The sequence below is a fragment of the Sylvia atricapilla genome, chromosome 1, assembly GCF_009819655.1.
Source record: "Sylvia atricapilla isolate bSylAtr1 chromosome 1, bSylAtr1.pri, whole genome shotgun sequence".
In the NCBI taxonomy this organism is placed as follows: Eukaryota; Metazoa; Chordata; class Aves; order Passeriformes; family Sylviidae; genus Sylvia; species Sylvia atricapilla.
In genome coordinates, this window is record NC_089140.1 from 29,415,560 (window position 1) to 29,428,054 (window position 12,495).

Consider the following 12,495-nt stretch of genomic DNA (forward strand, 5'->3'; position numbering starts at 1 on the left):
TGAATATTTACTTGGTACTTGCAAAAACACCCTTCACATCTGTCTTTGTACCCTCATGATGGCTGACAGTTGCAATAATAGGCTTTGCAAATAAAATAACAGAACATTAAAGTCAGTATCTACTCAAGACATTACCCAAGCCTTTGTTAGCAATGTCTTCACAATGACAAGCAGTGACTTGAACTCACTTGACTCTTAAATATTTCTATTTGTTTTTACTGTAAATTCATTTTATGATAAATAAAATATTACCTGACTTTCTGATTTTTTTTTTCTTTAGAGTCTAAATAATTTTTTTCTTTCATTATGAAATGAACTGAACAGGATTCCAAAAGCTTTAGTGCTGCAAGGCAAATCTTACAGCAGGACATCACTAATAGGATCAGCATCTTAGTCCCCAAGTAAGTGATTGAATTTAACATAAGGATTCTTGTAACCACTTTCCTTTCAATCTCATAAATTAAGCTCCGCATTATAGTTAGACACAGATGAATAACATCTCACTATTTCCCCAGTGCATCATATTGTGTTAAAATTAAAAATTAACTTACTTCCCTACAGTTTTTCCCGCAGGAGGAGCAGCCAGAGAATGAATCTAATCCTGTTAAATTTTAGAAGTCTGACTTTACATACAGACATTTACATTTCTACTTACTGTTGGGAAGAATCAATGTCTTGAAATTAGACTTAAGGATAGAGTGACCAATTGAGTGACTGATTTTGCTGCAAAGTTTCTTTTCTCTTCACCAGATTCTAGAGGGCGTTTATACTGAACTTTCAGTAAAGTAGAACAGATTATAATCTCAAAACCTTTCAAGAAACAAGACTAAAGCCTGTTAGAAATGGTCTCACACTTTAACATTTACAGTCTCTCTGAGGTGCAAAGTATTCTTAAACAGTCTGATTGAAAAGAATGGTAGGTGCAGTCTTCAAGAAAGCAGAATGAGAGAATAAAACGTTAAGAATGAACTTTTAAAAATCTCTTCTGAAATTCTGAGACAGTCATCAGTAAATGCTTTGTTTTCTGGAGAAATAAATAATTGAAGACCATACATATCACATGCTTCATGAGTAATTCTTTCATAATCTTTGATCCTATAAAATAATTTTAGATAAAAGCTCCTATAAGTTTTGCTAAAATTGCAAAGCTCACACAGAAAAACCCTTCCAGACACCACCTGTGACCATCCCTTACTAGTCAAGGAGGGAGAGTTTCTATACACGCCTTTCAATTTGACTAAGATGTTAAATTCAATCCCCTGAAAGCTCCCTATCATAACATTTGCACAGAGCTTGAGCCCAGAGTTGTCCATAGCACTCTAGATGCACTTGTAATACCAGAACATCTCTTTTCCAATTTCATATTCTTGTTTCTTGACCCATGGCTGACATATAATATTTTGCCACACACAGTGAAAACTTCCTATCCTCTGTGATTCCTACACCACATTCAAAGTCACTGTCTTCCAAGGACAATTCACTAAATATGGCCTATACTTCATTTCTTTCTAAAATCAGTTCCTTATATTCGGCTGCAATGAAAAGCATACTCTTTGTTTAAAATGTTTACTAAGTAATCCTTATAAATAGGTTACTTCTGAACAATTATATTTTTATTTACAAATCCTTAAATCTTTTTATTTAAAAATCCTTAAAGCCTGCAAACTGTATCAGACAGCTATTAAATACCTTCCAGACAATAACAGTTTCTGCAGAAACCGGTGAGACATGGTGAGAATTATCTTTCGAAATATATCAATTATCTAATTTTTCATCTATTTAATAAGAGCTAGTCATCCTATTTTTAATTAAGATGTCATGTAGTAGCAAGTCAAACTTTTGCCAGTTTTATGTTATATCAGCACTACCATCTCTATCAGCCAAGATTATAGTCTTGTAATAAGGTCTTGAAGTCAATTTCACAAAATAAGTAAATTCTACGTTGGTTGGCATTAATTACTTTAATCACACGACTCTTTATTGATCAAGTTTTGCCTGTAGCAGTGCACCCTTTTGTTTTGTTGATCAATATCAAACTCAGAGGCTGCCAATTACTCAAATTCTCATTTTTCATGTGACAATATTAATTTTCATTTTTTCCTCTTGAACATTCAGTGGTCCTGGATTTCCAGAATGCTATTGCTGCAATCCAGGATATCACTAGGCCAAATATTAAAACTCAACACAAATACCTCACAGTCACAGAACATGAAAACATGACCTGCTTATAGCAAAGGCAGCAGTCTTACTTATTAAGCATCTCTACTTTTCTACTTCTTTAATAAAGCCTCGAAAATAACCAGACAAGTTTGTTTTCCTGTGAGCCTTTTCTTGTAAATTGTCAGACTACAGGTTTTCACTGCCTAGGAAGATGTCCTTTTAGAAGTTGTTCCCCAAAATTACTTCCATGTGATGTTTAAAAGTCTTCAAAATGATTTAGCTTGATGAATGGTTCAGACTTACAAAAATGTACATTAAATGCAAAAATACAACTCTTTACTGAACAAATGTAATAAAGTTATCATCACACATACACAAATGTACTGCATTTCAGTTTAATGAAGTTTTTCCCCTCTTATACTAAGACATCATACAGATCTCCTTTGTATGGGATAGTTTTATAGGATTAGAAAATAATCTGTTGCTTTTTTAGAAATAGTAAGGATTTTTCACTGTCAACATTGTCTGTAAATCTGTCTCCATTTTTAGAAAGTGTTATTATACTGAATTTTTTATCTACAATACAGACACACATATTGGAGTACAATAAATACATTCTATTAGTTGATTTTATGCTTCAAGAGAATATTGCCCCAGAATATTTAAGGTAATTTTACTTTCAAAGTATCAAACACAGAGAAACTGAAGATGTGGTGTTAATAAAAACTTTCAGTTTCTTTTTTTTTTTTTTTTTTTTTGCCATCCTGATCTCAAATATCTTATAAGTAGCTATATAATAACAATCTTTAAAATAGAACTCAAAAATATTTATAACACTGAAAAAATTTCAAAAACTTGGTTGTTTTCACTACAAAGAATGATTTCAACTTTGTCATTTATTCCCAGAAAATGAACAATGTCCTGCTTTAGCTCCAACAGTGACTTTGAAATGTTACTTTTCCTAATGCACAAGTGCTCAGGTAGAATAATTAGTGTTAACCCAAGAAGATAATATATAAACACACACAACATTTTACCACAGCTTTGAGTCATTTAATGTTCTGTAGGTTGTGCACCTCATACATAAACTGAATTCTTACAAGTATCTGATCTGCTCTAAAGATTCAAGGTCCACATAGGATGAAACTGGTTTTTAATACTCAAAATTTAGAAAATGTTAATTGGCTGCAGTCCTTCTGTTATGCATCCTCTGAAACCTCAACTGAAAAACGATTATTTGTTTCAGCTCTTATTTATCTGGATGGAATACCTTTTTGCTTTGTGTTGAAAAAATAAGACTGGAGCCATTGAGAGAACATCAGTTCTTGGCATACGAAATTTCATTTAGCTCAGCCTTAAAAACCTAGCAGAAAAAATAATATATTACAAATTACAGTATTATGACAACTAAGGAAAGACAACTGTGTTTCTGAGAGCTGATTAGTAACAGCAATAGTTCCTAATCATTTTGTGAGTAAGAACCACTTGAAAAAACTGGCAGTCTTCTGTACTTCATGAAACTGCAGACCAAGCATGACTGTTCTCTTCTTTAATGGTACTGTTCCAAGTCACCTGCCAAACACCTTGGCACAGAATGACCAACACTGAGAGCTATTCAAGAAGGAGCTGTATTGCTCTGTAGGCTCTAAACAGAAATTAGTATTTCCTGCAGAAACAATGTAATATTTTACAGACTTTGTAATTTTTATGCCTTTCACTTTTAATGTCTGTACAAGCCACTGAAGACATCAACAACTTTAAACCACAAAATTAGACAGGGCACAAGATGCAAGAAGGTATTTTAATGACCTGGCACCAGCATCTTTGTGCTTAGTGTATGTAAAATTTTCACTGCTCTGCATTGCCTTCAGCACAGTGTCTGCACATAAATGAGTATTTTTGCTACTGCCACACTCTGCACAACACTGTCAACACTAAGACTGTGCTGGGTTGTTCTTGGATGGATACCAGGTGCCCACCAAAACTGTTCTGTCATTCCCCTCTTCAAGTGGATAGAGGAGAGAAAACACAACAAATGGCTCATGGGTCAAGGTATAGGCAGGGAGAGATCACACAAACCAAACACAACTCAGGGAAATTAGTTTGAGTCTAATTTATTACAAATCAAATCATAGTAGGATAATAAGAAATAAAACCAGATATTAAAACTTCTTCACGCAACAACTCCCTTTTCCGCAGGCTCAACTTCAAATTTTCCCCAACTCCTCCCATCCAGGGGCACATGGGGATGGGAAATGGGAGGTGCAGTCAGTTTATCTCACAGCATCTCTGCTGCTCTTTCCTCCATAGGGGGAGGGCACCCCTTTCCTTTTCACATATTATCATTTTTCAAATGTTTAAAGACCTCTTTAAAGTCCACTGCTACTGCAATGTGTCCCACATGCTATAAAGTTAACAGCATCAGGATTTTGTTTCACAAACAGCGTTGGAGTGACCCTGACACTTCAACAAGTCTCTTTTAGAGCAGAGATGCGCACCGGTTCAAGTCCAAACGGAATTGGGGACTGGTTACTAGTGCTATTCCTTGGGGCCTGGTACTGGGGAAAATACTGTCTCTTTATTAACAACCTGAGAAAAGGGAAATACCCACAGAAAACTAGTAGATGAAATGAATGAACAAGAACTGTTGAATCAACAACAAATGAACAAGTATTCATTCAATAAGCTCAAGGGTCCACCAGTAATTTAGAATTATCCTGAAAGCCTGGAAAAAGGAGCTGAGAGAAACTTTGTGGTCAATAACAAACATATATACACATATATCCTGGGCAGCAGCAGTTCATATATGCTGAAATACAGAAAATAGCTTTACAGAGAAGGACCTTCTGGACAAGCTGAGCATGAGTCAGCAGTGGGTAGCAGTGGAGAAGAGGATTCCAACAGGTATCAGTAAGGAAGTAGCCCTCGTTACAGGTAATACAGGGAATATTATCTCCTGTATTTGGCCCTTCAGAGAACCCTCCAGAGTACTGTTTTTAGTTTTGGGCTCCTCAGCATAACACAAAGAGTAACAGGAGGAAGCCAGGAGGAGGTTGCTAAGATGGTGTGAGAGAACTTGGCTTGTTCAGCTTACAAATTGCTCAAATTACACAAGATACAAGATGGTGAAGGGTTAATTAATGGCCACAGTGAAGAATAAATTGGACTTTTCTTGTAGAGCTTTCTGTCGGCCTTTCTTCCTTTCCCAGTGCAAGAGGCAGTAAGGAAAATGTTGATGAAATAGTATGAAAAAAGTGCCCACAGAAGGTGATATTCGTTAAAATTGTCTTCTCCAGAGAGCCTGTGAAAGCACCCTTCTTGGAGCTATTCAAAACTTAGCTGGACAAGGCCCTACACTGCCTAATGTAACTAACCTGGTCCCACTTTCAGCAAGGTGTAGGACCAGATGATATCTATTTCTTTCAGATTTAATTAGTCTGTCATTCTAAGCTACATTTATCTGCTGGACATCAGTAGTATCTACAGATAGCAAAGAGCTAAAAGAGCATTACTAGTGTATTTTGCTACCCTGTCATGTAAGTGCCATGCTTTGCAATGCAGACAATGAAACCATCCAAAAATTATGTAATGTAAATATGCATCATTTAATCTGTTCCTCAGAGGACTACATAGGAAAACAGACCATATACTGTTTCAGAAAGACTATATGTCCCCAACAAGATATCAAAAGAAGCTCTGTATGCAACCAATTCACAAGTAAATGTTGCTGTTAAATTGCACAGGAAACTTGCACTGCAGATTGGGAAATTGCCTTTCTTTTTAAGAATTATAGTTATGATGTTAGAAATACAGCCCCATTGGAGAAAATTTACTGTCAAAGATAGATGCAGTGATTTGAGCTGCTTCCAGATCCTTCGATGTGCTAATGAATAAAATAAAATAAAAACCTTTAAAATTGCTTGACACAACAGCTACTAAAAATGAATAATGTCCCACCATTCAAAAATTAAGTGATACTTTGAAATAGAAGGGACATATACTTTGGCACCTGTACACACAAGCTGCTTTGTCAGTCATCAGCAACATATCAGCTTACCAGACAAGGTAAAATGTTTTAAGATGTTTTAAAAAACTTAAAAGATTATTTGAAGAGGTCTTAAATATTAAAATGTTACTGAATGCAATGAACTACTCTAAAAATCAAATTGTTGACAGCCAGGTATTTGGCATCCGGAAAAAAAAGTGATGTCCTCATAGGAAAAGTGGAGGAAAATAGACAAAAGATATAGAAATAGCAGGAGAAAGCTCATATTATAAAATAAAATTCTTGGTTTTGGAGATTATAGATTTATAGTTTTACAGATTCTCAGATCATTCAAATACCTAGATGTTTTTCCTATTTACAGGAAAATACTGTCTTCATTGGTTATCTCAAGTAACACCTGCCCAAGTCGCTCCACAATAATGAGCTCTAAAAAGAGCTCAGACAAAATCAGTTCTGAAAAATTTTTCTAATGTCATTAGAAAAATGAAATAGAAAAGCCTAAATTACAATTGAAAACACATCTGAATTCTTATGGTAATATGCAAATTTTATTAGTTTTAAATTATATATGTATAACTAGATATTATTATTGTCTTTACCTTCCAGAGGTCAGCTGTTCCTTCAACAAGTTTGGCATTTGTTTTACAGTATTTCAGAGCCAGATGCAAACATTCAGTTCCATAATCCAGGTCATAGTCTGTACACTGAAGTAATTAAAAAAGAAAAAATATCCTAAATTAGTCTTAGATACTTCTAAACAATAACACATTTTCAGTCATTAATTAAACCTTAAATCTGAACAGTCCTATCCACAGTAACACATGTGTATTAGGCACATAGGTTTAGCATGGATCAGAAATAAAGTCATTCCAAGAAGCTTATGCCCAGTTGTGGGTATTCAGCAAAGTCCTACAATAGTAAATAAACACTTTACAAGCACACATGAATTCAGGTGCTGCAAGTATATTGCTAAACCTTTACATTGTTAAATAACTGAATGAGAAGTTACATGTAAAAAAAAATTCTTGATGGAGCTGAGAGAGGCCTCACCAATAGAAACCACTGACTTTCCAGTGACAAACCTTTAGAGTATGGGAACAATTTAATAGATGTAGAAACATGACTCTTCAAATGCTGTTTTGGTTATTGCAGCATCAAAAAAGGGATGGTAGTAACTAAGAACCTCTGTATTCCTCATGTGATTCCCTCTATCTTTTTCTCCAGTTATATGCACAGAAAATAGCAGTCCCATGCTGCTCCATGATCCTTACAGATTTAAAAAAAGACACAACAAAGTTTTATCTACCTTTTAGTCATCTAGAAAAGATATTATTCTCTTGACATACCCTACCAAGAAGTTTGGCTTCCTATTGATACTGATTATAAGAACTTTATTAATGAAAAAACAAGTAGGGAGAAGAATCTTCTGAGCCAAAACATAGGTAGAAAAGCAGGTCCTGGGAGCTTATTAGTCTGGACTACTTCAAGATGATTAGTCTAACTAAGATAAGAAAGTCTACTCTATTTTCATTATTACCAGTTGTCCAGAAACACAAATTCCATGTAACAAGGATAACTTAAGATAGCATCTTTTATTTAAAAAATGGAGGTATTTGAGAAGATAACAGGCCAGCTAGCACACTATTCAGTCTCTATTTCAGAGTGAACTGTCAACGATAAATAAGAAAGAACAAGACAATAATACATTCTTACTTTCCCAGAATGCTCCCTTTGCCTCATATAAAGTTATTATTCTTGCTTCAGAAATCCCTATAATAAAAAGTCTCTGAGGGACAGACTGAGCCAGAAGTGACTGCCTTAACAGCACTCAGTGAATTACAGGAATTCTCAATTCAACCAATTATTTTTTGAATAGCAGTATTTTTTAGCAACTGCAGCAGGGAGTATCTCATTCACCATTCTATTCATCACATGCTCTGTTATTCTGACAGAAAAACCACCTTCTCAACTCTTCAAAATGCTCCACCACATCTCTTCTCACATCTTTCCACAGATAAAGAGATCAATATCAATTCAGTCATCTCATGTGTGGAAACTACTTAAAAACTTTGATCAGCCCTTTTGCCATCCATTTATCTACACCTACCTATGAATTTTATCGTAATATCCTTCTACAAACCTTCTCAGCCCTCATCTCTACTACACAGAAAACAAAAAATGGGTACTTCCACTTCCTGTTCCAAATTTTTTATGAACAAAGTAACTGCACAGGTGTCAGTACAGACCATCATGAAACTCCAGCGGTGATTTACTGCAATGAAAACTGGTCATGCACTTGGCCTTGTTTCTTATCTTCTAACAAATAATCTACTCTGGTAAGTCCTTTCTCTTACTCCAAATCTTTAAGTTTCCTCTAAGAGTCTTCGGTAAAAGCTTCTGTGAAACATCTTATTAATGTACTTAGGTTGTTATTACCTCAATCAACCTCAAATAAGATGCCAGTGAAATCCTAAAAGAATGGCATTTAGCTTTGCAATACATAAGCTTTCCTTTACAAACAATTCCAGTGTCTCAAATTTAACCATACGTCTACAAATCCATGTTTCAAAGATACTGTGCTTATTAATTCCCAGTCCCCTCCAGGATCTGAGAAATCAAAATTGTCAAGCATGTAAAAAATTTAGTGAGTTAAAGAAAAACCAAAACAGAGTACTGCAATACAACCTGCTTTTCTTTTTATTAAGTTCCTGATGAAGTTTATTAAAACAGATGAAGAAAATTTTTAGTTTCTATTCTTGTTTTATAATGCACCAGTGATATTCAAGAAATTCACTGGCATTACAGATCTGAATTGCAATATTCATACACACAGACATCCTAGAAAAAAACCATAGCTATCACTTTTATATTATTTAAACCAGTAAATTCTGTCATTTTAGTTGTCAGCCAACACAGAAAAGTACTTTAAATGCTATTACTCTTCACAGCTTTTTAGCTTGAGTTACAAAACAAACTGGACGTAAGAACATAGAGTAACTTAAAATTAAAGGGGTTTCAAAAAAAACACTTTGGAACATTTTTAAATTAAGCAGAAATTTAAATAAACAGGATACAAAAAAAGTCAATAAAAAAGATAAAGGAATAGGGAACTCTATCTCCAAAATACATAAAAGTCCAGTGATCCTTCAAATAAAGAAGTACGGAAACAAAGCGCCAGTATAACCAGAAATGGCCTAGTAACTTTCAATTCCAAATATTTATTACCAAAATGTTTCCTTCTTTCATTTTGTTTTTAAGGAAAATTTTCTGGTAGAACACAAACTATTTCCCACTAATGTGAATAACATACAGATTAAAAAACCCAATCTTTTTGTGTTTTTACTTCAGAATGGAAAACTTCAGAGATAAATTTAGCTGTGAAAAAAATTACTTTGAAATACAATTAAGTAACATCTTTAAATATATGGGTAACTAATGCAACTAGGACAAAACTAAGCAATTCCAACGTTTTAGCAAGGCAATAATCACAGATAATTAGTAGGGAGTCAAGAAGTTCCATAAATGGGCTAAGGCATCTTGAGAGTATTGCTTGCTTCAAGGGATGAAATACGACACAAAGCAAAGTAATAATTAAAAACATATTTCACTAACACTTGTATATCATGACATTTACCACTCTAATTATCTGTAATTGTTTCAACCTAAACATATTGTCAGAGTGTACTGTTCTCCAAGTCTGATACACTGATGTCAGAAGAGAACAATGAAATGAAGTAGCAGCACAAGACCAGCTGTTTATATATCACCCCATGCTAAACATCTTCACGAGAAATTTTAAATCTGTATTTAAAATGCAGAATTCAAAAGCTTCTATACTGCCCTAAGAAATTCAGTTAACAAATTAAGCATTATTAGAGAGCACCTTTAAAAAAAGTCCTGCATCAGGCACAGCCAGTCAGTCACGGGTAAGGGATTGTCCTGCTCTGCTCTGCACTGGGGCAGCCTCACCTCCAGTGCTAGGAGCAGTGTTAGGGCACCTCAATATAAGAAAGACACTAAACTATCAAGGAATGTCCAAAGGAGGGCAACAAAGATGCTGAAGGGCCTTGAGGAGAAGCCATAGTAGGAGCAGCTGAAGTCATTTGGTCTGCTCAGCTTGGAGAAGAAGAGACTGAAAGGAGTTATACTGCAGTTACAACTTATTTACATGAGAAAGAAGAAGGGCAAACACTGATCTCTTCTCTTAGCTGATCAGTGACAGGACTTGAGGGAATGGATCTGATCAGTGACAGGACCTGAAGTCATATCAGTGGAGGTTTAGGTTGGATATTAGGAAGCAGTTCTTCATCCAGAGGGAAGGAGCAGGCTCCTCAAGGAAGTGATGCAGCACCAAGCCTAGCAGAGCTCAAGAAACATTTGGACAATGCTCTCAGGTGGTGGGACTACTGGGGATGTCCTCTGCAGGGCCAGGAGTTGGATTCAGTGATCCTTATGGTTCCTTCCAACTCAGGATATTCTACGATTCTATGATCCTACAAAGTTCTATGATGAATTCTATGACTCTACAAAAACTACAGAGTATTTATGAAGAACATTCTTACTGGCCCAGGTATACAACCATTCTCATCCTAAGTCTTCTGTATATAATTCAGTGTACATCTAGATTCAATTTACAATACAAAGATCTGTTTAAAACTCTTACTCTTTCTAAACCCCCTTTATTACTGAAAGCCTTTCTAACATAAGTTTGACAGTGTACAGTTAACTGAACTTGACATGCACACATAGCTTTGTGAAACAATAGACATAATTTAAGTTTCAGACCACAGATTTGAAATGATGGAAACAGCTGGGAATACTGGCACAAAACATATTCACAAAAGAAAGAAAACATAATAGTTTAGCCCTTTAAATGACACAGAAGGAAATATGTTACTTAAAAAATGCTTTTGTAGTGTTGAATATTCAAAGGCATTCTAACAGGTAGTTTTGGGGACTCTGTTTTGGGGGTGGGTTTTTTTGTTTGTTCTCCAAGAGTGGATGTTTGAACAAAGTGCTATGAGAGGAATTAGATAGAGATTTTAGCATTATACAAAGTCTTCTTCCTCTTCCCCCCAAATTAGCTTGAAAACATTTTGAAAAAATACTCCTACTTCTTAAAATGCAAGGTATATTGTAGTTCTTTGTATGTAAACATAGGATAAGAGGTTAGAGAAAAGAGCAGCTATGCAACCTTTCTCTCCCTGATATTTACTAATATGCTTACTTGCTTCCAATATAATACTCTGAACAATAATTTACTGTATCTTTATATGGGAACTGGTGACCATACAACAGAACCAACACAGATAAAAAAAGCTTCCATACAGCATTGTTATTTTCTTATCTTTTCACCATTCCTTAGTTTATAATGACACAAAATAATATTCTTTTATGCATTAACTTAAAGAAATTTTTCAGATATGCTCCTCTACACAGGTATCTTTTAACCTGTGTAGAACCAGCATTTACGCTTCTTCAATCCTTATGTAATCTTTAACACTTATTTCATTGTCAGCAGTGTCTCCATTTTATTCTCCCATGTAAATCCATTCAGTAACAATATTAGAACACTCGCACTTAAAATGCATAACTAATCAACAATAGCAGAGCTTTCGGATTTTTCCAGATCTTGGCAAATCAAGTTTCCACTGCTGAAATGCCAGAACACATCATGAACATTTATCATCAGGAACATTTTATTGAGTAAAGAAAAGAAGTAGACACAAGTTGTCACTGAACCTGAATTGGCCTATTTTTATAATATTTTAAAATTTTTTTTTGCCATGCTCAATACCACTGAAACCAAAAAAATGCTGAAACCAACAGTGGATTTGCAGCAAGCACTCAGCCTACATCAACATGCCACAGCTAAATGAGAGACAGCAGAAGCAGCAAACGGAGGAAATGTGACTGAGGAAACACTGAGATCAATGTAAAACCAGATTATCTCATCTCTGAAACTATTTTTACTGTAGTTAATTATTAAAACTGTTGTGACATACATCCAGATGCAGTAGTAATGAAGAGAACAAAGATACAGCAATTTACTCCCTAAGAGAATTAAGCAAGCCTGTTTTTATACAGACCTGTACCTATATCCCAACACCCATCAATGCAGTAATTGCAAAAGCCTTTTCCATACATGCCATGATTTCCTGGCAATCTACCATTAGACCCCTGAACACTTCCTGATTGTTCATTGGAATATTTTGGTACTCATGTTGCTCCCAAGTAGACTAAATACCCATATTTTAGTTATAACATGAAGAAATAAGAAAATGGTAATATTCTATGTGACAAGAGTAGAAGTCAAAACACTGTGTTAG

At 35.0% G+C, this 12,495-nt stretch overlaps 1 protein-coding gene across 1 annotated transcript in view; it reads right to left on the reverse strand.

Annotated features, from left to right (window-relative positions):
- The window catches only part of CRPPA (CDP-L-ribitol pyrophosphorylase A), a 109,208-nt gene that overhangs the window by 62,612 nt on the left and 34,101 nt on the right, over nucleotides 1-12,495 (reverse strand). The window contains exon 4 of the mRNA XM_066318232.1: nucleotides 6,766-6,870. Coding sequence (XP_066174329.1) covers nucleotides 6,766-6,870 — 105 coding nt within the window. The remainder of the gene's footprint in view (nucleotides 1-6,765; nucleotides 6,871-12,495) is intronic.